Raw genomic sequence first — 26,143 nt, forward strand, 5'->3', positions numbered from 1 at the left:
TACTCTTTTGGAGCATTAATGCATCTGATTTTTCTATACCATATGCACTGCCCAAATGCTGATTCATATTCCCTGTAGGCAGCATAGAAGAAATTTTGCTGCGTGGGTACTATGTGTGTCTATTCATACAGGGGTCAAACTTATTATGAGAGTCTGCATCACTTGCAGAAATTGCACTTGATGGTGCTTAAAACCTATAAACTATAAAAATTCAAAAATATATCTGTTTTCCTCATTACATATTCTATTTTCCCTTTCATGACTTCACTATTTTATATATATATTACTCATTAATGCATGCCACGGATTCTAGCCTTCTTGTTAAAATGACGACCCGAGAAATGTACTTGTGAAGTTAATTTTTTATCACATTTTTTATTAAACATTTTTTTCAGTTTATACTTTGAACATAAATACATAAGTTTTATGGCTCATGTTATAAAATACCCTACTATGTGTTAGAAAACATATACAGAGTATATTGTAGTGGTTACACTTGCTCCCCTTTTTCCCTAATATTTTCCACAACTTCTATTAATCTAGAAAAGCAGTATCAGAAAGCAAGATCCAACCTATCCAGCAGCAGTCTGAAACGGCTTTAAAGGTTATTCGCCTGCTGTAAAATAAACTTTGGTTCCTCTCTGCTTTCACAGTAAGGTAATACCTTGCTACGTAGCTGTGTATCAGAAAATAAGCATTGCATGTTGTGCTCAGTTCATTACTGAAAATCCAGTTAATGACAATGTGTGTCTCTAACAAAAGACATACAGCTTCTCTTTCTCTTTACCACTCAGTAAGACAAACAGATACGTTTGTTTTCAAAACAGTGTAATGTAAATGTGGTGCTGGCCTTACTGAGATCAGTGGCAAAACGTTGATGGACTTTCAGAAGAGCAGATTTGGACGTGTTTCTACTCTTCTGTTATCTGAAGAAAGCAACATTTCAGCTGGAAGATAGGATGAATATCACTTAACATTTTAAAACTCTCATGCATCGTTGCCAGCAGATTCTGTAATAGCTCCATGCATGGATTTCCAGTTGAATGTGTGGGGGACTCAACTTTCCATTCTCAGTGATAATGAACCACGAGAGGGTGGGCATGATCATCATAATAATTCCAGTCCCAAAAGCATGGATGTGGAAGCCCGCACCCAAGGGGCACATAGAATCACACCTTTAGTCTTTCTGCTGTAGTGTAGCAAAGGGACGCTAGGTTATATATGCTTTATACACAGAAGAATCTTTTAACATGCTTTTCAATATACATACATTAAACTGTACGATTTAGTACTTCCACACAGTGGGCAAAGAGCAACTCCCAGGGCCATAGCTATGGAAGAGTGTAGAAAATGCTACACCAGCCTTGATCCCTCAGGCCAGGCAAACCAGGCACTAGGTCAGGAAGAGGAGGAAAATTTGGGGAAAATGCTACTGGCTGGTGGCTTAGAGGCACGCTGAATTGTTTTGCACAAGGACTCATGCCAGCACTAAGGCCATACCAATGCTGACAACACCCAGCTGAAGCAGTGAGATGTAGATGGTGAAGGACACAGTGTAGATGCACAAAACACTAGGGAAGGACCTAAACCTACAACCCAACCCATAAGAAATGTCCTTCATGACTTATCGAAATCGATGTTATTATGGCTTAAGAAACCCATTCTCATCAGGATGTAGGATGTGGGCCAAACCTCTGAAAAGAAACGTGCGTGCATCTCTGATTTTTGAAATGTCTATTTTTATTTTAGTGCCAGCCAGCAGGCAAAGGTTCTCCGCAGCAGTATTTCCTCTGTCCCACATACTGTGTGTCATGTGGCAGGAAGACACGATGGTCTCGTACTGCGGTGCTCCATCAGGCTTGGTGAGTCAGCCCACCCACTGACTTGGGAGTCAGCTTGATACAGGTTTGCTTTTTAGAGCAGACTGGGAATTTAGAGAGATACAGATTTGGTGAAAAATAGCAAAAGAAATTTCAGTAACGCTTAAAATGCTGCTGCTATTTAAGAAAACAAAACCAAACCATCTTATATTGAATGAACTAATCCTGTCTCTACTACTGTTTACTTTGAAATACAATGTGCAGGGAAACACCATTATGGCTAACGTTGATTAAAACTGTGCAGACTGAAACAAAGCATGGTGGAATCAAGGAGTTTGTATTAAAAGTAGCAGAAATAATTTGAGGGAAATCCATCCCCTTACTGGGGTAAGAAGAGTGCTGAAGCAGCCAAAACTTGCACTTGACTTTAGTCAATGCAAACATCTGGCAGACTTTCTGCTTTGGACACATTTAATTTATATTTTATTGAACTGATGGACAGTATTAGAGTTCTTAACATATCCAAATGAAACTTGAGTCCTGATTTCTCTGCATCTTTCAGTCTATTGACAAGGGAAAAGGATGGTCCCAGTTCCTTCACTCAACACACATTAAATGCATTTTGATTGAATGACATGTCTCATCACCATTTTTTGCAATGTCTTTCTGAGCTGAAGGTCAGTAGTAATCCCCAAATTCAACATTCCCTTTGGAAATATATTGATTCATGAAGAAAAGACAATGAATTAGGTCTCTGTTTAGATTTCAGCCCTCTAATAGCACTAAGGCAACAGCTTTCCTCACTGAGTGAATGAACGCAAAGAAACTGTGCACGCTATTTTTACAATATCCACTTACAAGACCATATTTGGCTGAATCTCTGGGTGAAACCCTATCTCTGCTGTCTGCAGTTGTGCAGTGACACTATTTGATAGGTGTTTGCCTGAGGATGTAGCAAAAATCAACTGATGCAGGGCAAATGCCCACAGCGATTACGTGCGCTTCCTATACGTATTGCAATGTTAGTGTGTTTCTGATTATTTATATACTCGTTATGCACACCTAATTAGGAACGACACAGTCCATGTCTAGCGTTGATACCAAGCTGCCAGGAGGGAATGTGTTACCAGCACTACAATGCACAGCTGCTCTACATCTGTATTTTCTATTTGCCCTATGTCATAACATCGTTAGAACTTTCTCTATGTGACAGACACATTGCACCTACTGAGAAAATAATGCACTTCTTATACTGCAACTTTTTTTTTTTTTAATAATACTGAGCATTAGAAATAAAAAATAGCTATTTTTTACGTTGAAATAAACACGTCAATTAAAATAACTGCTTTTGTTCAGACCAAACTCTGGCATATGGAATGATGTTACAAACTATGATGGTAGTTACCAAATTAATATTAGCTTGCATTAGAATATTTATTGTTTAAAAATATTTGCTATTTTGTTAAAATCTACAGTCCATGCAATATGTCACTTTGGAAAAGGAAACAACCGCTGATTTACATAACCGAAAACAGCATGTGACAGAGCACAAGTTCCTTGCCTTCCCTAAGTGCTATAGAACATAATGATATTCATAAATGTAAATATAAATAAGGATTCTGAAGTCTTTAAAAGTGTCTAGCAAATCCTTTCTATTCTACGTATCAAAGACAGAATCAACAGCTAAACTTTTTCCAATACTCTTAACACTGCAGAATGTTCTAAATATGTGAAGACTCTGCCTTGTATCTGTGATCAAGTCCTAATGAAACTGATCTCATGTATATAAAGTCTGTTGGTTTGGGTGCTAGGCTGGCATTTGCTGTAAAAAGATACCAGACTTTGTTTAACAGTAGGAAGTATTTTGGATTTAGTTCGCTCAGATATTTAATAGTGGGATCTGCCAGACCATCACTGAAGATACTAATTCATCCTGTCGTTGCTGCTTGGTCTTCTTGTTCACTCTTCTGTGTCCTTGACCACCAGAAATGACTAACACTGAAATCGCTTTCATTTTCTTGGATTTCTGTCTTTTACTTTTAAGTGAGAAATTTTGATCCTTCAAAAGCTCATAAATGTTACTGTCCTCTGGTCTGTGCTCTAGGGAACTTGATCCGTGAGACAAAGTAAGGGATCCTGAAGATGAAGACAAGTCACTTTTTTGTGCAATGGATCCTACTGAACCTCCCAGCCAAACTGAAGTATCAGGGTTGTTACTAAGGGAAGAGCCCGGTCTGTCATTGTGCAGAACATTCTTTTGGTCGTCGTCTTTAGACTCTGAGCCAGGAGGCAGGCTGTTCCTCAACTTGTTTTTGTTTTTCTTGTTTATAGACGTAGCCATTACAAGAAACTTGACTGGCCCATTGTGTGCATGATATGACACCATTCCTCTTCCTGAAGCCAAAAGAAAAAGACAATTAAAGGATTAAAAATAAATAAATAAATAAATAAATAAATAAATAAATAAATAAATAAATAAAAAACATAGCACTCTGCCGTAAGTAGTTTGTTAAATTTGCTCAGGAATGCATAACTCTTAAAATTCTATTATGTGCTTCCAGTCTGTACTTGTATGCACAAAATTTACAGAAAAAATGCAGGAAAAAAAAAAAAAAAAAAAAAAAAACATCTACTTTGCCATAAGGGTGTTTTAGGACCATCTGAAATGTGACAGAATGAGTTCAAATTGACTTGTGCTGCGTTCACAACAGCATGAGTACAGAATGAGTTCAAATTGACTTGTGCTGCGTTCACAACAGCATGAGTACAGAAACTTTCTACTAACTTCTTTTACTTTTTTTTTTTTTTTTTTTTTGTCATTGACACAAATATAACATTGTGAGTTTTATCCAGTAATCTGCGAACAAAATATGTGGTTTTCAATTAATGCTGTTGCACCTCTGTACCTTTCTAGAATAGCATATGGACATCTGTTTCGTTGTAGTAGAGCTCTCCACACTATAAAGCAGGAACTAAAGCTCATCCTTCTGAATGCTTTTCTAGTTACCATGGCAGATTCATAAGGAAATGCCCAAACAATTTCAATTACTTTTTTTTTTTTTTTTTAAAGTATTTAAACAGTGGGATGCTGGTAGTGCAAAGAGAATTTACACTGTGCAAATCATTAGAATGTATGAAAAAGAAATTGCATAGTGCTAAATTCAGAAGCTCAACATCAGTGTATGTGGCTTTTACAGTTTATATATCTATATCTACACACACATTATACAAAATCAGCTACAATATGAAAAAGAATTAGGCTATCAAGGAAAAAGAACGACTCTATCCCTAACTCCCTAATACTTTCCAGGTTATGATAAAAAAAAAAAATCTGCTTTTACAGAAAGTGCAATGATATTATGATGAATTATCACTATTGGAAGCACAACTGGAAAAAGTCAGACATTTTTGGTTCAAATTCCAAACAGCGTATCAGAAGACTGTAAGAATGTAATGCTGCTAGACCTGTGAAATCTGACAAGTCTTGACCCAAAATAAATGCAAGAATATGCAGATGACATAAACCACATCAAAAGAAAAAAAATGAGAGTTTAAAATGAGATGCTTTTTTGACTCTACAACTATGCATTTTCTTATTTTTCTAATATTGCTTCCCTATATATTAAGAAACATTCATCTATTGTCATACTGGATTACTGCTGTGTATCTTGCTGAACACAGAGGATTACGTTTTCATTTTGAAAAGTTACATAAGCTTTTTTTTTTTTTTTTTCTCTCCCCTGAAGGAAGTTACAAATAGCTTGCCTCATAAAATCTGCCAGCTTCTCTCCACAGCTCAGAAGCTCTGGCAGAATTCTGAAACCAAAATGTAGAATGGCAAAGGGGCGTTTAATTGGAATAAAATATACTTAAACAAATGTTGCTTCTGCTAGCAGCTTAAACACTTGCAAAACGATACAGCAGCATTCATATATATTTCAAACAGGGCAATGTGAAACTAACTCACGAAAACATCCCTCAATGCAAAAATACTGATCATTGTCCAAAAACCAAAATATATGTTCTCATTTATACCAAGTCTCCAGTTTTGGAATGAAAGGGTACAAAACCACTTTACTGAACCATCAGAGAACAAACTACATTTTCAGTACCTATGTCTCTAAACCTAACACTTCCCTCAAATCTGGTAGAAAGATTGTTTGCACCACACTCTTATCCTTCTCTTACTTTTACTGTACTCAGACGGGATTAATGCCTATCCTTTTCTTATTCCCTACATAAAAACTGTTGTCCTGACTCAAACAACTGAGAGAAATCTAGACAAGTATCTGGGTACATAGTGAAGCTAAGGAAGAATGACAAATACAATTTCATCACGAAGCTCTGGCAAGTATTTGAACAATACATGTAATTTGGCAGTCATTTGAACTACTGACAGAAAAAAATTAAGAAGAAAAAAGAAATGCTCAGTGTAACACCATTCTACTCAATCCATTTGAGAAATTTCACTCACCAGTTACTTTAGGAATCCCCTGCAGGCGTGGCACTGGCAATGCTACTATTATACCCAGATTTGTTCCAACCAGTAATAAACCATGGCACACCAGGAGGCTGGTCACAGAAACACGCTGCTGCCCTGTGAGGTTTAGGAAGCACTGCATTATTTCAGGGTGACGATCTTTGCCTAGATCAAAGTAACCTCAAACACACAATCAGCTGTACAGTCTCATTCAGCAAAGCACTCATCAGAAAGGAAAACATTTTGAAGGGTTGAGGTATTAAACTTCTGTCACTACGTGGCAATTTAAATACAATTGAACTTCTTGTATAGTCTGTCCTAAATCTCTAAACCACATTATCTAAAAGTAGACATAGAATCACAGAACCATTAGGGTTGGAAAAGACCTTCAAGATCATCTGGTCCAACTGTCACCCTATTTTCAATGTCACCCACTAAACCATGTCCCTAAGCACCACCTCCAACTTCTCCTTGAACACCCCCAGGGACGGTGATTCCACCACCTCCCTGGGCAACCCGTCCCAATGCCTGACTGCTCTTTCTGAGAAGAAATGTCTCCTCATTTCCAACCTGACCCTTCCCTGGTGCAACTTGAGGCCATTCCCTCTAGTCCTATCACTAGTTACCTGTGAGAAGAAGCTGACCCCCAGCTCCCCACACCTTCCTTTCAGGTAGCTGTAGAGAGCAATAAGGTCTCCCCTGAGCCTCCTCTTCTCCAGACCAAACAACCTCAGTGCCCTCAGCGGCTCCTCAAAGGACTTGTGTTCCTGGCCCTTCACCAGCTTCATAGTGTAGCACTCTCCAGGGCCTTGATGTCCTTCCTGTACTGAGGGGCCCAAGTATGCTTTTGCAAATATGCTATGTATATTCTCATTAAAAAAAAAAAAAAAAAAAAAAAAAGAAAAAGTACTGTATCCGCATTTGGGTTCCCCCATACAAGAATGACATTGGCATACAGGCATAAGTCCAACAGAAAGCCACCAGGAGGATAAAGAAACTGGAGCAAATAATGTACATAAAGGGATTAAAAAAAACACACCTGTCTAATGGGACAGTACACAAAAGACAGAGTCAGACTACTCAGATGTGCACAATAACAGGAAAAGCCACCATGGTCCAAATCTGGGACATAGAAAATTGATATTAAATGTAGGGAGAAGTTTCTTCACCATGAAGATGGCTGAACACTAGAACAGGCAGCTCAGAAAGGTTGTGGAATCTCTATCCTTGAAGATAATCAAAATTTGGCTGGACAAGTCCTTGTGCAACCAGATGCAGTTTGGCTTGTTTAAAGGAGACAGACAAGACAATCTCCAAAATCTTGTCCAACCAAAATAATTCTACGGTTTTCTACAAGAGGTTATTATTGATGGGATTGACAAAAGTCATTTTTTTGCTTACAATGAGTACTAAATATGTTTGATTCAGTGTAGACGGATTTTCAAAATGATCTTGACAAGTTGCATAAATGGAAAATACTGCCTGCCCAAACTTCTGCCATGACCCAAGTTTACTCTGAGGAGCATTTAAACTCTGCTAAAGTCATCAAGGTTCAAAGCTTACACGTTCTTGGTTTTACAAGTAACTTTACATGCTACGGAAGCAGTCATTCCCACCTTTATCATAGCTCTCAAGTCGTTAATCACCTTCATCAGTAAGCAAGGAATTTGGATTCTACATGTGATAGAACTCTGATGAACCCATATGTTCCACACTTTGGAAAAGTACCTTAATTACGGTGTATCACAAATTGATGCATTTTCCATCTCTTCCCTTGAAGCTGAGTCAATTTACAGCCAAGAACATACGAATCACAGACCCAGTAGGAAAGCAGGGAAGAGCAGCTTGACTGTATCCCAAAGGTTAAAACACTCAGCTGGAAAGCAGCAGGTCCAAGTCTTTCCTCACAGAACTTTACAAAACCAAAATATTTATCCAGCAATGGTGTGTTGTAAAAGGCACACATCAGCTGCAGGGCCAGATCTGGAACCCCGGCTTAGAAAACACATTCTAAAACACCCTAAAGGCAATAAGGTCACCCTCGGCAGGTGTAGCAAGCATGAGTAAGTTGAAGAGGCTCTATCTATTCATGGAGGTTTTCAGAGACTGGCTTCCCACCGGTAGGTAGCTCAGCTCCACCACACCTCTCTCTCTCTCCCTGTCCACAAAGGAACAGGGGAAGAAAATACGATGAAAAAAGCTCGTGGGTTGAGGTAAGGACAGGGCAATCCCTCAGCAACTATCATCACAGGCAAACCAGACTCAGCATAAGGGAGATTAATGTAATTTTTGCCTATTGATAACAGACTAGAGCAGAGACACCTGTGTTTTTCCATAAACCGTAGGTATTTATGCAGGTATGACGGCATCATTCCTCTTCAGGTAGTAAGCATAAATGGGTTATGTCTATAGACAAATTACAAGCCTTTTGAAGACCTTTTTTTTTTTTTTTTTAAAAAAAAATATTAATTAGATTAATTTAGTTTCCAAAACAAAGTATATAGAAACATTCCTTCAACACAGATTTCCAGCTCAGGAATCTGAGGGTGAGGGGCAGTAAGGCAACCACACAGTATCAAAAGCCACATCAAAGCGTAGAGTGATGGCACAGATGGCAGCCCTGAGAGTGAAAGAAAAACACTGAAATCCTCATAAAAACAAAAGACTGCTTGTGCTGTTTTCAAAGCTGTACATGTAAGAGGTGATAACCATTCAGCTGTCCTCAATCATTTGCTAATATAAAGTTTGCATTTACCTTTAAAACAGGTCAAAAAAACCCTCCATATATTGGTTGCCAAAAATCAAGCCTTGAGTTTTGTGATTTAAAGCTCAAACGTGCTTAAGTTAGATATGACATTAAATTAATTAAGTTAGATATGACATTTCCCACAACCTGTGTCACAGCAAATGCAAGGTAACTGCAGGTTAGCTTAACCGCACTGCATTTCGCCTACAGCTTGTTTTACAAAGTATTAACAGAAATAATTAAGTACAATTTTATTTTATTTTTAAATTGTAAAAAACACCAGTTGTACTTTTGCCTGTCAGACCCCTTGCAGAAGCAAGATGCTCACATTTTTAACAATCGATCTTCAATGCTTTTTCAACTGTTTGAAATATAAAATAATATGCATGATTTTATACACCAACCCTGAAGCAACTTCCAACGAGTAATTGTTACCAGTGAAAACCGGTAAAGTGCATTACTGTTTCCATAGGTGAAAAGAGCAAATTACAGCCAGCAACCCGGAATCTTAAACACCAAGCACAGCCTCAAGCATGAAACATCTCTAGCGAGGTCAAAAGGAATAACATGTGCTTTGAAATCTGGGAAGAGCAGGAAACATCTGCATCTGAAAAAATCCTTTGAAATAGCACATAATAGCAGCAAATATATATATATATACACAAACTATTAAAATAGATACTAATTTTAAATACTAATTTAACTGTTACCCAAGGATTAACTCATGATTTTCATTGTTATTTTGTGACTTACTTTGATAGATTTCAAATTGAGAGAAAAAAATGTAAAACTAATTCTCCAGGAAGTGTTGAGCAGTAAGCACAGAAATAAACAAGTTAACAAGAGAAAATCATAAACAGAAATGCCAAAACCAAGTATTCTTATCTTTATATGAAAACTTTTATTTCACTGTGTCCCAGTGCAATGATGTCATTGTTAAACTCATTAAATAATCTTACCAAGATCTTGACTTTACCAAGAGCTGAAGCCAACAATTAAGTTAACACACAGACAAATGGTTTTATTACGTTTCTGCTCTGTGTTCAATCTTTCTCAGGTCGCAACTTCTGACCCAGTCTCAACAACCACATAATTCCTCATGGGTTTCCACAGAGATCTGAATTCAGCTCTAGGTACTTGCAAGGGCATAATGGTGCATTATCCTCTTACATGGACTTGCTCTTCCTGTTATATAAAAAATTGTCTAAAAAGCACACTGCACAAATCTAATGGGTTGACCTCAGATTTTCACCCATCTTTTAATCATTTCTCAGCAGTAAAATCATAAAGCAACCGCGTTTTATGGTGTGGCACCTGGCGGAATGGGATCAAAATAAAGCTATAACCCTCAAAGTTTAGTTTGTTTTCTGCAGAGAGGAAATGATATATTTTTTTCTTTTCCCTTTCCATCTGTTTCCAGGAAACACACATGTGCCATCAGAGGATATATGGATATAAACAGAACACAGCAACATCAACAGAAATCACCTCTTTGTTAAACAGGTAACCCTTCATCATCCCCAGGAGCAAAGAAATTACATCTATCAAGGTCACAACCATCTCTTTAAAACGCATGCTGGAGGACACTTTTGAATAATGAAATATTTTATATGAGGACGAAAAACAAGACCATTAATAACAAATGGACTGCATACCCATATTCTGTACAATTGATTGATTGATTTAATAAGCAGGCTGTGCGAGCAGCGATGAAGGTGGGTGAAAAGTTGCCTTTGCTGAGATTTCAGCCCCTGATCATAAATACTAAGCATAACCTTGCCCTACTAGATGAAGCAGATTTCATTAGCAAGGTGTTTCTGTTTGACTTCAAATGTTCACAGATTTGTTTCTTTTACTCAGCATGCCCCCTCTCCAGCTGACAGCTGAGCTTGTGCCACTTAAAATCAATCTCACTGTACTGTACTGTTGTGTGACCTATAATGATGATGATGTTCTTCAACTCAACAATTATATAAATATATATATGTATTTTTTTTTCACATTGCATTTGTACTTTCTAGTGCTTTTTGTTGTTGCTGCTGTTTTGTTTTAATAGAACATAAGATTGTTACATACTATTGGGAAGCATTTTATGGCTTGTATTTTTGATGACGTATGAAGCAAAGGTTCATACATCATCTGTACTAAACAAACACCCAATAGTTGCCTCAGCAACCCAGGTTTGCTTTCCAGTCCTGTGTTCCTACATACAAACTTCCCTTAGCTCCAGAAAGCCATTGGTTTGAGCTCAGACCAGGGCTGTTACTTACATCCCTTGGTGTATATGGACTACCTAATGACTGAGCACAACTGCGCTGTATTGTAAGCTTTGCAGGGACGTAGTTGACAGAGGATGTTCTGGGATATAGTAGTTGTTTAATACCTGCTCAGATGTCTCAGCAGATTCATCATGGTCTTTTTTAAGCCATTCAGCTGACATATGAGACATGAACACAACCATAATCTCATCTATAACTTGAGGGCATTTTCCCAGTCAGGCTGTCTTTCCTTAGCCAGACCTTTGTAAACAAAAGGTGTAAGAAATCCCCACAGATGAACCATGATAAAACAGTGGATTTAGAAAAAAAATATTTTACTTTTGGTTCATGGTCTGTGGCTCTGTTTGCTTTTCTACATTACTCAACTTTGCCGAATTGTAATGACAATAATTTCCTGTTACATTTCACTTACACTTCATTATTCTGTCCTACCCAGTTGGCTGCTGAGTTATCTTTTTCAAAGTAAGAGGCACATCCTTTAGAACAATGAGAGAAAGGAGTCATGTTTAAAGGTGTTTTCTCCCCAAAATGGGGAAATCTCATGTTATGAGAACTGCTTAATGAGGGTATGAGAACCTCCTACTCTTCTGTCTTAACTGATTACTACAGCTATCCTTTAAATACAGCTTTGTAATTCGGAGTGACCGTTCCTAACACAGTGACAGTAAAGTCTTATTTTACTTTTACTGTATAATAACAGAATAATTCTAATTTCATTAAGTAAATGTAGTTATGTTCCTCTCATTTACATTGCTTTAAATGAAGATGCAGATACCTTCTGCACGTAGCCTATTAAAGCAAATATTACGCATCATTGCTGCTACTAAAAACTTGGCAAAAGTAGGCCAGGTTCTTGGAAGTTATTTCATGATCTTGCACTCTCCTTTTTTCTTAAGAACCTTAGAAATATTTTTACATCAATTTCTTCTGTCTCATTTTAATACAAATTGAATTTTTACTTACCTTTCTTTTTGCATATTAAAGAACTCCTGTTGGATTTCAGAAAACTAAGAGTTTTTTCTTTTAAAACTAAAAGATGTCCTGTAGCACACTTACCCTTCCAAACATTATTCAGTCCCTAAAAATCCTCAGAAAAGGCGCAATACACAATTCTAACTATGAAGCAACTTCACTCCTCCTGTTTCAGTTTTTTTCTGCTTTTTTAATCTCAGCATATACTATACAGTTTGATTTATTCTTTGTCTTCTTCTAGTTCCAAAAGTATTTACTGCTGTTTATTATGTAAACCTCCTACTCCTCTGTCTTTTAGCCTTTGTTGTTGCAGCATTATTGGGATCACATAAAAGGCCCAAGAGCTGCTGCTAAATAATTGAAATTCATTTCATTTATAGAATGGAGTCTTCCCTTGGAACACTTGCTGTAATAATGTTCTAATCCTGAAATAAATTTCCATTCACTGAAGCACATTTTGTGAAGAGACAGAAGAGGAAAATTAAAAACACCAAGAATCTAAAATGAGTAAGAATGACACCAAGGAGATATAAGTAGCTAAAACTCTTTTACAAAAATAAGAAGAAAAAAATCATGTTGCAACAGCAGTTTTATTACCATGGCAATGAACACTAAAGCTAAATTTGTCTGAAGATTTTTATATGCAGGAAAGATGTGTAAGGGAGGCCCTACTTCCTTTTTATGCCCCTATAAAAAACAGAACATCTTGGAAGTTGATCTTTTTAAAAATCTAATCTTGATTTCTTTGCATAAGGCTGATGAATTAAATCATGCAACCTACTTAAAACTATTTAAAGGCAGGACATTTGCTGTTCAGTGTTGGTGCTACAGTCCAACAACATGTGAAAAACACCCAGGCTAGAACACTGTAAATGGACACAATTTAAAACAGCTTTATTGCAAAGCTAATGTGCTCTTAAAGAAAAGATGGTAAGACTGAGGCTGAAGAACTGAAACATTTTGATGCAAGATTGATACCTAATTCTCCTGAGAATATAAATATAATGTCAGTGCTGGAAGAACTGATGTTTACTAAAAGGAAAGCAATGAAGCTGGTACACAAATTTCAATAAAAATTGCAGTAGCTCAGTCCATTACAGTCTATAATCAGGGACATACAGAAGGAATGTTTGTCCCCTCATGGACAACTCATGGTCAGCCATGCTAGTATCATTCTTCTGTTTCCGTCTTCTAACATTCTCACATTGCCTGTATGATGTGCATCTGCTTAGTACAGTGTAAGCCAAAGACATCCCAAAGCATTTGCCATCCAGCACTACATGGTCCATAAACACATTAGCCTACATCAGTCTGTAATAACACCTGTGCATGGCAATTGAAATAAAAAGTGCCAGAAACAAGTTTCTCTCACGTAGGCACTTCCCTAGTTATTAGAGAGCCATTCACTTGCAAATTTGATACAGGCCAGTGCAACTGTCTATGACACTGATGATTTTGGGATGATTAAAAAGCTTCTGTCTTGTAACACTTAAAGATCTGCTAAATGTCAACCCAACAACTACAGGTTCCATCTTTGCCTATAACACTAACCTTTTAATTCTGCAAACTACAGCTCCAAACAGCAAAACACTGAACAAACTCCTAAACAGAAGGATGTGAGTGGTTCAGCTGACTTCACTGGGAATACTGATGTAACTAAAATTAAGCAGTTGCCTTGGTGGTTTGGATCCTAGGCTAATTGACTCCATCATGTACTTCGATATCAAGTTCCAGAAGCAAATAATAAATTTTGCAAAGCAAACACATTTTCTTGGTAGACTGCACTGCCCTGTTTTATAGTCACAAAAAAAAAGAAAGGACAAAAAAGAATACTCTGCCTGCTTATCTATATAACTTATAGCCTTTAAAGGAGAAGAACTGCTACTCAACAAGCTCACGGCACACATTGTTCTTTTGAGAAGGCAACAGACTGTGATTGACTAAAGTAAATAGTCACAAGACAATTATCAAAGTCTGAGACGGATGTTCTGACTCTGGCCTTATCTATAACACTGGAAAATAACATTGACAGAGACAAAACAAAAACGTTTTATCATATGGTGTGATTCAGCTACCTGGCAACATATTGTGAACAGGCGTGGCAATGTTAATATCCTGGAGGTGTTTCAGCGTCTCTGTGTGGAACAGGCGAAGCGTAGATCCAGATGTGAAGGCAATCCAGACTCCCACTCCAGCAACAGCCATGTGAGAGATTACCATCCCTTCCTCTTGATGAGCTTCAAAATGGCTCTGTAAGAAAAACAAGGTACGTATAAGTATAATCTTCTGTATAAGATCTGTTAATTTTTCCTTTTTTTTTTTTTTTTTTTTTCTGGAAAACACAGCATTATTAGTATGAAAAGATTTTCAGCTTTTGAACCAAAGTTCTAACTAAAGATAGAGTAACTTCACAGTAACTTAGATAGGAGTTCAAGTGGTGTAGTAGGTTGCTAACCATTTCCCCATGGATTTTTGCCTCTGTCTTCCAGCTCAGCAAGCTGGATACCCAGAGAAAAATAAGTTGAAGTAATAAAGACAAAAAAGTCATTAAGTATCTTGGCCTTTTTCTCATATCTTGTCACTATGAGTCCCCTCACATCCAATAAAGGATGCAGATTCTCCTCAGTCCTCCTTTTCTTGTTTATGCACTCATTAAAACATTTTTTACCATAGCGATCAAGTTAAGCTCTAGCTGGGCTTTGGTCCTTCTAATTTCCTCCCTGCAAAACCTCACATCTTTGTAGTCCACCTGAGTTGCCTGCCCCTTGTTCCAAAGGTCATAAACTCTGTTTTTATTCCTGAGTTCCAGAAGAAGTTCTCTGTTCAGCCAAGCTGTTCATCTTCCCTGTTAGCTCATCTTTCAGTACATCGGGATGGCCTGCTCCTGTGCCTTCAAGATTTCATTTTTGAAGAACATCCAGCTGTTCTGGATTTATCTTCTAGAACTGCCTCCCAAGAGACCCCATCAACCAGGTCCCTAAAGAGACCAAAATTAGCTCTACAGAAATCCAAAGTAGCAGTTCTGCTGACTGTCCTTCTTGCTTCCCCAAGGATCAAGAACTCTATCATCACATGATCACCATACCCAAGAAAGCATATTTTTGATTCAGACATTTCTGAATTTAGTAGTAGTATTGGAAGATAATATTTAGAAGTATTAGCTATTTTGTATCCCTGACCTTCAAAATATTGATGCTTCTTGTTAGAAAGATCAAAATACTCCTTCTGAAGAAAGTTGTAATGCCAGACTTTCAGGATCTAGTGCCTGAAGTTTTTTCCTTGATCTGGTGATTTCACAGTTATGACTTCTGTGTGGCTCCAAGAAGGCTGACACCTCTCTCTACATGTTTGTGTAACACACAAAATAAAGTTGTACTGAAGGTCTTTAATCATTTACAAGAAGATTTTTTTTGTTTCTTTTTTTTGTCATGTCGGTAAACTGTCTATAAAGTTAAACACAGCCTTTTAATGTAGCACCAGCTATATCAAATGCAGAGAGCTAGTCTGATAAACAAAACTTCCGTGATTAAATAAATGGTAAACTGTTCCTTGTATACAAATCCTGAAGGATATGTAAGTAAATATAAGTATCTGAAGGATATGTAAGTAAATATCTTCATTAATATTCACAGTACATATTATATTTGCAGATAAAATGCAAAACTACCCTGTTACTCCATGTGAAAGCATACTTCAGTTTTCTATGGGTTATAATTAAAAGTTACATCTTGGCCATTTTGCATGCAAATCTAAATAACAAATTTCTTGGGATAAGCCTAAGATGATTATGTTTTGAATGTATTTGGGTTATATAGTTCAATTTCTTCATCTAAATTCAATGAATAGATGAAGATCACAGATGAAGAACAGAACTTCAAGCTTTCACAGAGTCTAACTTTTGATATTTTACTTAGAAGCCCATTTCATATTTTATTACTTACCAGTACAAAATCCATAGATTAGTACTTTCCACTGAGAAATTGTCTGCTTAAAAATAATGGGATTTTTTTTTTTTTTTAAATTTTGTTTATGCTATTCTTCAAGTGTTCATTTTTAAAAAAATGAATAGGGAAGTTTATCTCCAGCTGTTAGGCAGTAGTTCATATTTAGAGAGCATATTACTTTCTGCTCTTCTAATAACAACACTGCAGAATGCAAGGTAAGCACCTCTGACAGGTACATTTATATTAATCACTTTTCTCAATCTCCACTCATTTTTTATTCTTTTTAATTTAATAACATAGCTTTGAGCACCCTGATCTAGTGGAAGGCATCCCAGCCCATGGCAGGGGGGTCAGATCTAGGTGATCTTCAAAATCCCTTCCAATCCAAACCATTCCAAACCATTCCGTGATTCTGTGATCATGCAATTTATTCAGCAGAAGTTACCCATGAAGAACATTTTTGAAGCCAGAAACAGATCTTACGACTAGATTTCCTGGTATTCCCATAATGCATGTAAATGTTTAATTGCAGACAGCCCTTCATAAGAATAGTTTTACCCATCTAGTTGACCAAGGAAAGCCAGCAGAGGTAATCTTTTTGGTTTCAGCAAAGCTTTCAATACTGTCTCTCACAGTATCCTTCTGGACAAAATGCTGAGCTTACAGCTAGACAAAAACATAATGTGATGGGTGAACAATTGGCTGACAGGTCAGGCTCAAAGAGTTGTAGTAAGTGGGGTTACACCAGGCTTGAAGCCAGTCACTAGTGTGATCCCACAGGGTTCCATTTAAGGGCCAGTTCTCTTTAATGTTTTCAAAAATGATTGGACACAACAGTCAAATGCTCACAAAATAAGTTTGCAGATGACACTAAATTAGGAGGAGCTGTTGACTCCTTTGAGGATGGAGAGGCCTTGCAGAAAGATCTTGACAAATTAGAGGGCTGGGCAATCACCAACCATATGAAATTTAATAGGTACAAGTACCAGATTCTGCACCTGGACAGAAGCAACTCTTGCTATATATAATGGGTGATGAGAGGTTCAAAAGAATCCCCATGGAAAGGGATCTAGGCGTTGATGGCAAGTTGAATACGAGCCATCAGAGTGTCCTGGCAGCCAAAAGGGCCAACCATACCCTGGGGTGCATCAGGCATAGTACTGCCAGCCATTTGAGGGAAGTGACTGTCCCACGCTGTTCTGTGTTGGTGCAGCCTCACGTTGAGTACTGTGTGCAGTTTGGGGCATCACAGAATAAGGATACAAAACTATTAGTGTCCAACTATTAAACTATTATTAAACTATGTCCAACGATTAGGACATAAAACTATTAAAGAGTGTCCAAAGGAAGGCAACAAAGATGGTGAAGGGTCTAGAGGACATGATGTATGAGGAGTGGCTGAGGTCCCTTGGTTTGTTCAGCCCAGAGCAGAGCAGGCTGAGGGGAGGCCTCATGGCGGCCTGCAGCACGGATGGGCAGGCGCTGAGCTCTGCTCTCTGGGGACAGCGACAGGATCCAAGGGAACCGCATGGAGCTGGGACAGGGGAGGGTCAGGCTGGGTGTTAAGGAAAGGTTCTGCACTGAGAGGGTGGTCGGCACTGGGACAGGCTCCCCAGAGCAGTGGTCATGACACCAAACCTACCAGAGTTCAAGTGTTTGGAGATCATTCTCAGAAATACAGTTTGCTATTTGGGTGGTCCTGTCAGGAGTTGTACTCAGTGATCCTTGTGGACCCCTTCCAACTTGGGATACGCTATGAACTTTTGTTTATAGACTCATACATCAGTACACTGACCACATAATCACAGAATGGTTTGGATTGAAAGGGACCTTAAAGATTTCACCTAGTTACGATTCCCCTGCCATGGGCAGGGACACTTCCCACTAGATGATGTTGCTCAAAGCCCCATCCAACCTGGCCTTGGCACTTCCATGGATGGAACAACATCTCTGGGAAACCTGTTCCAGTGCCTCAGCACCCTCACAGTACGTAATTTCTTCCTAACATCTAATCTGAATCTCCCTTCTTTTGGTTTAAAGCCGTTACCTCTTGCCCTATCACTACATGAGAAAGTATCCCTCTCCAGCTTTCTTGTAGGCCCCCCTTAGGTACTGGTAGGCTGCTATAGGGTCACTCCAGAGCCTTCTCTTCTCTAAACTCAACAACTCCAGCTGTCTCAGCCTCGATGGTAACCAACTGACTTTTAAAAACTTCTCAGGGACAAATCCCAGGCGACTGAAGTAAATCTTACCAGCAACTTGCACTGCTTGGAATAAGAAGAAAAATAAAGCTAATGATAAAAATTAATTTTCTCTGGTTTTCTGACCACAGAGGACAATACTGTGAGTGCAACTGTAAACAACTTGCACAGGCATTTTTGTCACATTCCATTTTTACCAGCTAACTCATTATACTCCCACTTTGTCTGCCCTGCAGTTGGTACAGCTGTCTGTTGAAACAGACACATTTAAAGGAAAACTCTAATATTGTCAACACCACAAGAAGCATAGAAAAATAACTATTCTTCTCATTCAAAGGGCCTTCTGAGATGGAGCAGGAATGTAAGAAAACCTTTATATTCTTTTACAAACTACAAGTGTTTGTGGAGAGGATAATTTTGACATCTATTTCAGCTACACGTCTATCTGAAATCCAAGAGTCGTCCTTTTTCCTCAAGTTCTTTTTTATACATTACAGGAAATATAGATATGAGAGGACAAAAATGTCTCATTCCCTTTGTTATTAAAAGCATTGAACTCCATTTTACTTTTTTACTTTTCATAAATACATTAGTCTCTCTCTGCCTTCTATTCAGAGCCTTTTTTTTTTTTTTTTTCTTCCCTCAGGCAGTCTTCTCCTAACTCTATGGCAACATCAGAGCTTCAGAACACACTCTGGATGCTGCAGTGAGTCTGTCCTGCAGTGGAGTCTGACATAGCTAACTATGTTTCAACAGCACGGAGCATAGCTGAAATGTTTCTTTTGAGGGGTTGCCCACTTGTACCAAACAGCTATGCCAAGAACTGAACCACATTAGTTCAAGGTTAATGAGAGATGCATAATGGGTATCATTGTCCACAAGGTGAAAGAAATTGTTTTTACTTCTTTAAAGACGATATAGTAGTTGGGCAGCACACACTCAGGTATAGGGATTTTAATTTGTTTAGTTTATTCAGCTAAATATTTTGGTTTATTCTACTTATACATTGTTAAAACTAGAGCAGCTCATAAATAGTTAGCCAAGTTTTAAAAACAAGACGAAACAAAACAGGATGGAATGCCATTGAATTCTTGACTTTACTCTGTTAAATTCTCTAGCTTTTTTTTTTTGTTGTTGTTGTTGTTTTTAAATAGACTGCCTTTGCAGAGCTTAAGGGTCTACATGCACAGAGAACTCTATAGGATCAAAGCTGATACTAAACAGCAATGCAACTGCCAGAGCTGAGGTCAAGGCTGAGGAAAAGTTTCTTCTTCATAGAAAGAGTATCAGAAAGTAAAATTAATACATAACAACAATTGGTGCATTTCTCACATGTCCCTTGCCAAGTAGCTCGAGGCGCTGTGCCAGTACAGGGCACTGTGACTATGAAAGTAATTTCCTGAAACACTACGACTACTACAATAACGTATGATTAAAACAAGTGAATTGAAAATCTTATCCAAGGGTGTTAAAAAAAAAAAAAAAGGCAGGAAAAGGCAGGAAAAGCGTGTAACACCCAAAATCAATACATCGGATGCCAAATCTGCTCATTGGGTAATTGATTTAAACTTTTTTTTAAAAAAAAACAAAACAAAACAAAACAAAACTGAGTCTTAAAAAAGCAGGGAGGTATGCAATGAGATTGTGTTCAGAGGATAATGTACTTTGCACTTGGCAAATGCACAGGCAGTTAAATTAAATACCTATGAAGCTGGGAGTGCCTTAAAAGGAAGGCGTTTATGAAATCATCTTGAATATGCCCATGGGCTTGCATAAGTAAGGTCTTCAAAACTAGTCAGGTACCTTTATAAATAGTTTATAATGACACAGGGCATATAAAATCATAGAATCATAGAATATCCTGAGTTGGAAGGGACCCTTAAGGATCATCAAGTCCAACTCTTGACACCACACAGGTCTACCCAAAAGTTCAGACCATGTGACTAAGTGCACAGTCCAATCTCTTCTTAAATTCAGACAGGCTCGGTGCAGTGACAACTTCCCTGGGGAGCCTGTTCCAGTGTGCAACCACCCTCTCTGTGAAGAACCCCCTCCTGATGTCAAGCCTAAATTTCCCCTGCCTCAGCTTAACCCTGTTCCCGTGGGTCCTGTCACTGGTGTTAATGGAGAAAAGGTCTCCTGTCTCTCGACACCCCCTTACGAGGAAGTTGTAGACTGTGATGAGGTCTCCTCTCAGCCTCCTCTTCTCCAGGCTGAACAGGCCCAGTGACCTCAGCCGTTCTTCGTACGTCTTCCCCTCCAGGCCTATCACCATCTTCGTAGCCCTCCTCTGGACACTCTCCAACAGTTTCATGTCCTTTTTATACTGTGGTGCCCAGAACTGCACACAGTACTCGAGGTGAGGCCGCACCAGCGCAGAGTAGAGCGGGACAGTCACCTCCCTTGACCTACTAGCGATGCCGTGCTTGATGCACCCCAGGAATGTATGCACATATATATGCACAAATGTATGCACAATAATAGAAATCAATCAAGAATAAAACAGCAGTAACTTGAGGAATATGGAGAAATAAAGGATTTGCAAAAAGGGAAGAATAACAGTTGAGCCTTGTGCAACACCTGCATTCCTGTTGACAGAGCAAAGATGAATATTACTGAACTTGACTCTGAAATTCTTGAGTCACATCTTTACTACTAACTGAATCTCCTCTCAAGAGGAGACACAGAGGGAGAATACACATTTCTTTGCTGATATTTCCCTCCATACAGGAATGCTTCTGCTCTGCACGGTACAGAAGAGGTAGCTCAGATATATTTTGTTTCTGATATTGTTAAAATATATGCTATAGAGAGTGTCTAAACTTCCTCATGTATTAAACCAATATTGCCAATAAACATGGTATGGGCATCATCGCAGGTAACTTTTGGAAAAATAAAACCAGGAAGTTATCAAAACAAGTCAGGTAACTGAGGACAGCAATAAAAAGTAGTGAACTATTTTGTCTGGTGAGATAATAACAACAAGATCAGTAACTGTGTGTATCTTAGGATCAAGAAAAAGCAGCAGAAAATTATCATTTGTTTGCACTTCTGTGAGGAAGAAAACATGCTATGGTATTTCTGTGAAATAAACATGATCATCAGCCAGTCATGCAAAAATTCATCACATTCTTGAATACAATTATCTGTGCTGCAAAAACATTATTCAACCCAGACACATCATTTCCATTTGCAGCATTTCTTTCTGTTGCTTGCTGCAGCATTTGTTGCTTGTATATTGATTATAGCTATAGAAGTCAGTGGATCTGTAACAATCTAGGCTCTGAAAACAATGGATTTACAAAGTTACAAAGTTTACATAGTTACAAAGCATGTGGGAAATGGAAAGAAACTTCCTGTGATGTTTTTGTAGGAAAACCTGAAGTAAAAGCTAAAAAATGGAGCTACCATGTCTGAGAGAGATTGATAGAATATTATTTGTATCTCTCCGAACTTCTGTTTTCATTATTGTAACCGACTATGCCACGCTGTATTTTGGTAGCGTAAACTACCAAATTAAATGTTCTTTAATCCTCCAAGCTTGTCTGGATTTGTTCTGTGCCAAAAGAGCACACCATAATCCCACCTGCAGGCATACCACCTGACCTGGGAAGAACTTGGTGATTGAATCAGGCCAGAACTGCCAAAATTATTTACAATCATCTGGCTTTATAAAACCAAACTCAGGAACAATCTGACTGTGATCTGCTACTACTGCCATGAATATCTTGTGAGAATCAGAGAGATCAGAAAGATCACAGAATCAAAGAATATCCCGAGCTGGAAGGGGCCCACAAGGATCATTGAGTCCAACTCCTGACTCCACACAGGACCACCCAAAAATCAAACCCTATGTCTGAGAGCATTGTCCAAATGCTTCTCGAGCTCTGCCAGGCTCAGTGCTGTGACCACTGCTCTGGGGAGCCTGGTGCCCAAACAACCTCTCGGTGCAGAACCTTTCCCTAACACCCAGCCTGACCCTCCCCTGTCCCAGCTCCCTCGGGTCCTGTCACTGTCCTCAGAGAGCAGAGCTCAGCGCCTGCCCCTCCGCTCCCCTCAGCCTGTTCTGCTCTGGGCTGAACAAACCAAGGGACCTCAGCTGCTTCTCATACATCATGCCCTCTAGACCCTTCACCATCTTTGTTGCCTTCCTTTGGACACTAATTGCTTTGTATCCTTATTCTGTGGTGCCCTAAACTGCATGCAATACTCAAGGTGAGGTCACACCAGTGCAGAGTAAGAATTCATCCCAGAAGTCTGTATGTCAGGAACTCCAGGTGTCCCAGAGGCTACCCCACAATTAAGGTAATTGGAAGTCCATCATGAGAACCTAGCCAAATCAACATTTCAAAATATTTTTCTCATCATAACATTCAAACTAACAACAAAACAAAGATAAAATAAAAATAAAAATGAAAGGAAAACAAAGAAGGAAAATATATGATTCTAGCATTTACTTAGATGAAACAAGTCACCCAGAAATCCCAGATAAAAACAGGAAATTAGGACACTCGCTCTCCCTGCAAACCCATGACAATGACTCACAGAATCAATTGTTCCAAACAGACAATTGTTGGGAGAAAACAGGATCATCAATGAAAAAAAAAAAGGCAGCAACAAAGCACACACAGAAGGAGGCTGTGATCTCACCACAAATTCCCGCCTGAAAGAATTTCATGGCTGTAAACATCATGGCACTCAGTATAATTGTACCGTAGGTTGAAGGAGAGGCTTTAATTGCTCACATTTCATCAACTCTAAACTTTAGGCCTGAGACATTCTTTTGGTGGAGGGCTGCAATTTTAACAGAATTGAGGGCTTCACGCTTTTTGGAAAATGCGGTTGTAAATATGAGTTTGAATCCTTAACATTCTTCTGTCCTTCCAGAAAAGCTGACGTTTGCATGATTATTCATTGAAAAATGTTCTTACACAAAGGACGTTTCTGTAGACCACTGAGAAACAGAAGTGATCCAAAATATGCTAAGAAATCCTCAGAAAGTAGAAGTCACATCTAACTATGCAGAGGCAGTCTCTTTGCATCAAAGCCCTCTTCAGTAATTAATGGGCAATTCCTACAGGCTGCTTTTGTTGCAGCTTTTCCCTCCAAACTAATTTTTGAGCAAACCTCTTCTCCTAAATAACCCTACAAGCACTTCATGTGGAAACGCGGGGGGAAAAAGAAGCAAACCTTGATCTAATCAAACATCAGCAAAGAACATCGCAGTAGAATTTCAGACTGCAGGGGGTGGGATTTAACACAATAAATGAAAACATAGTTCATGAAAATGAACTAAAATCTTGAAGTTTCTTAAAGAGACTTTGATGTTTAAATTTTACCACTTATACATAGCGGAATAGCATGTGAATAATAATTAATTTCAAAAGCACTTACTTCTATGGAATGCGTCACTGTGCTGATTATAAAAATTTGTCCACCACACGCAGCCCAAATGCTGTCTTCCATCACAAGCAGACCTCTAACAGGCAAAACCCCCAGCTTAACTGTCTTCTGAGGTTCGGTGTTCCATGCCCCATCTTTAAGAAAAAAAGAATAAAAAAGACTGTACACCATAAAATTGTAATCATTACTATAAAATACTTTTGAAAATGCTGTGTTTCAGTTTATTGATAATGACCTAAGAGCACCCAGAAAAGAAGCTGCAAAAAAATCCACAGCCTTTAACATGAAAACTTGTAAATATACAAAGAATTGAAACAGTGATACCACAGAGCCTACCATGTAAACTTTGCAAAGCTGCACTTGGATTTACATCTGTTTAATTTTAACTTCCAGGGTAAATTTGTAAGGGTAATTCCCTTACCTTAATGTTTTAAGAGAAAAAAAATGCTCATGTATTTGTTAACTGAACACATTTTATCTAGATTAATTAATAAACATGGAACCAAACCCCCCATTGCTGTTCTCATATAAACGATTTTCTTTCCAGAGGAAGCCACAACTGCTAGAGTTTTCTCCAGCTCAGAAGGAGCTCAGAAGTGAGCTGTTTCAGAATGAATCAAATTTCAGCCTGAACATTTCAAGTGGTCAGGTTTTTGTGGTAGGTGTTAATGAGCTCCAATAACTCTCTAGCCACATATTGATGAGGAATGGATTTTCTGTTATTCGATGCTTCATGTAATAAGGTGTTTTTTTGTTTGTTTTTATGTGATGGTAGTTGCTTTTTTTAATTAAAACTGAATTTTGTGCTGTATTTTCTCTTTTTCTGATAGTCCCCTATCCTGATTTTGGCAGGGATAGAGTTAATTGTCTTCCTAATAGCTGGTGCGGTGCTTTGTTTTGGATTTGGATGAGAATAATGCTGATAATACACTGAAGTTTTAGCTTTGTGAAACCAAGGTAAGCACATCTTTAGTCAAGCACTTGAGCATTTTTTTTTTCCTCCTGTAACAAGTCCACCTTTCATTAGCTGCTTAGGCATTATCTGCTTCACAATAAAAACAGCAACAATGATAAGCCTCTGCTCTGGAGTGCTTCTAATTGCTTCTGCCATCTGCATTATGCAGTCTTCACTGAGTCATTCCCGGGATGTGGCTCTGTTCTGAAAGCATCTTTGCAAAAATGGCATTTACTTTCAGACTGTCAAAATCATTTTCATGATTTCAGTTTGCAAGTAAGAATGTTTCCAATTATTAGCCTGCAAACTCTCCCAGCAATGCAAAGTCACTGTGCTCTTCATGACTCATGTGTACCATTAGCAATAAAGAAACTTCTGGAAAAGTTTGCATTTGCTAGCAACCACACAATCCTCAGATTAAATTCTTAACTGGAGGCGGCCCATGCCCTGTGGATGCTTTAACCACTGTGTGCAGTTCAGTGCACACACAGCTTCAGAGAACAGAGTTGTACGCGTGTGCTTACCCTGGCTTTCATTGCCTGTTACACTGACTGCAGAAGCAGCATCTAGTACATAGCACCCTCAGGTTTCCTTTCTGGGGATAAACCCAGAATAATTCTACTACATACTTACTGTCTCTTCTGAAGGATATGCCAAACAACAAGTTATCTTTTTTTTCCTCTGTAGTTATACAGCCCATACTGAACACCACATTAATGTACAGACAAAACCGCTCAATGAACTCAATAGCTCTTTTTCTTAAACACATTCAATCTGTACATTAATCTTTACCTAACACGTAGTTGACTCTAAACTGACAAATGAGTGGGGATTTTCAGCATCTCAACTGTGGACTCTGGGATTTAAATTTTGTTTAAATTTATTTTCAATCACCTAAGTTTATTGTTGTTGTTTTTTTCTTTTTTTAATTGAGGATTGTGAATGTCCTTAAACTTTGTACAACTCCTCAGATGGCTAAGCATTAAGCCACTTCATTAATTTTGAATGTCTCATTTAAAATAATTATCTAGCATTTGCAGCAGTTTTTGAGTAAAAATGAAAATCAGTACTGCTGTCAGGTGGATGTCAATTTTGAAAGGAAAAACCAACTTATTACAAGGTAAGGAGGTGGAGTTCAGTGTCACTGAACTCCAAAAATCCAAAAACAAATACCAATGTTATGAATATTTGATTTAACAATTATGAGTATAAAAACCCACTTCTCAAAAACATTTTCACTTGGTGCTTTTAGCATAACACTTTATCAATGCAGTTACTTTTAAGATTTCAGGGGATTGGAAAAGGGTGAGACAGAGACCTCATGTGTTTTGCGTTTCCATGAC

General features: G+C 38.3%; 1 protein-coding gene across 5 annotated transcripts in view; it reads right to left on the bottom strand.

The window, feature by feature from the left end:
* Positions 1-355: 355 nt before the first annotated feature.
* The window catches only part of ARHGEF10 (Rho guanine nucleotide exchange factor 10), a 118,995-nt gene continuing 93,207 nt past the window's right edge, over positions 356-26,143 (bottom strand). For 4 of the 5 annotated variants that reach the window (XM_035322796.1, XM_035322793.1, XM_035322795.1 and 1 more), the window contains 4 exons: positions 23,837-23,979; positions 14,373-14,547; positions 6,295-6,417; positions 3,700-4,214 (listed from right to left, as the gene is read on the bottom strand). In XM_035322796.1, coding sequence (XP_035178687.1) covers positions 3,700-4,214; positions 6,295-6,417; positions 14,373-14,547; positions 23,837-23,979 — 956 coding nt within the window. Of the gene's footprint in view, positions 4,215-6,294; positions 6,418-14,372; positions 14,548-23,836; positions 23,980-26,143 lie in introns of all 5 variants that reach the window. The other variant, XM_035322792.1, reaches the window with a different exon arrangement.

Source organism: Oxyura jamaicensis, chromosome 3 (assembly GCF_011077185.1).
Source record: "Oxyura jamaicensis isolate SHBP4307 breed ruddy duck chromosome 3, BPBGC_Ojam_1.0, whole genome shotgun sequence".
NCBI classification, from domain to species: Eukaryota; Metazoa; Chordata; class Aves; order Anseriformes; family Anatidae; genus Oxyura; species Oxyura jamaicensis.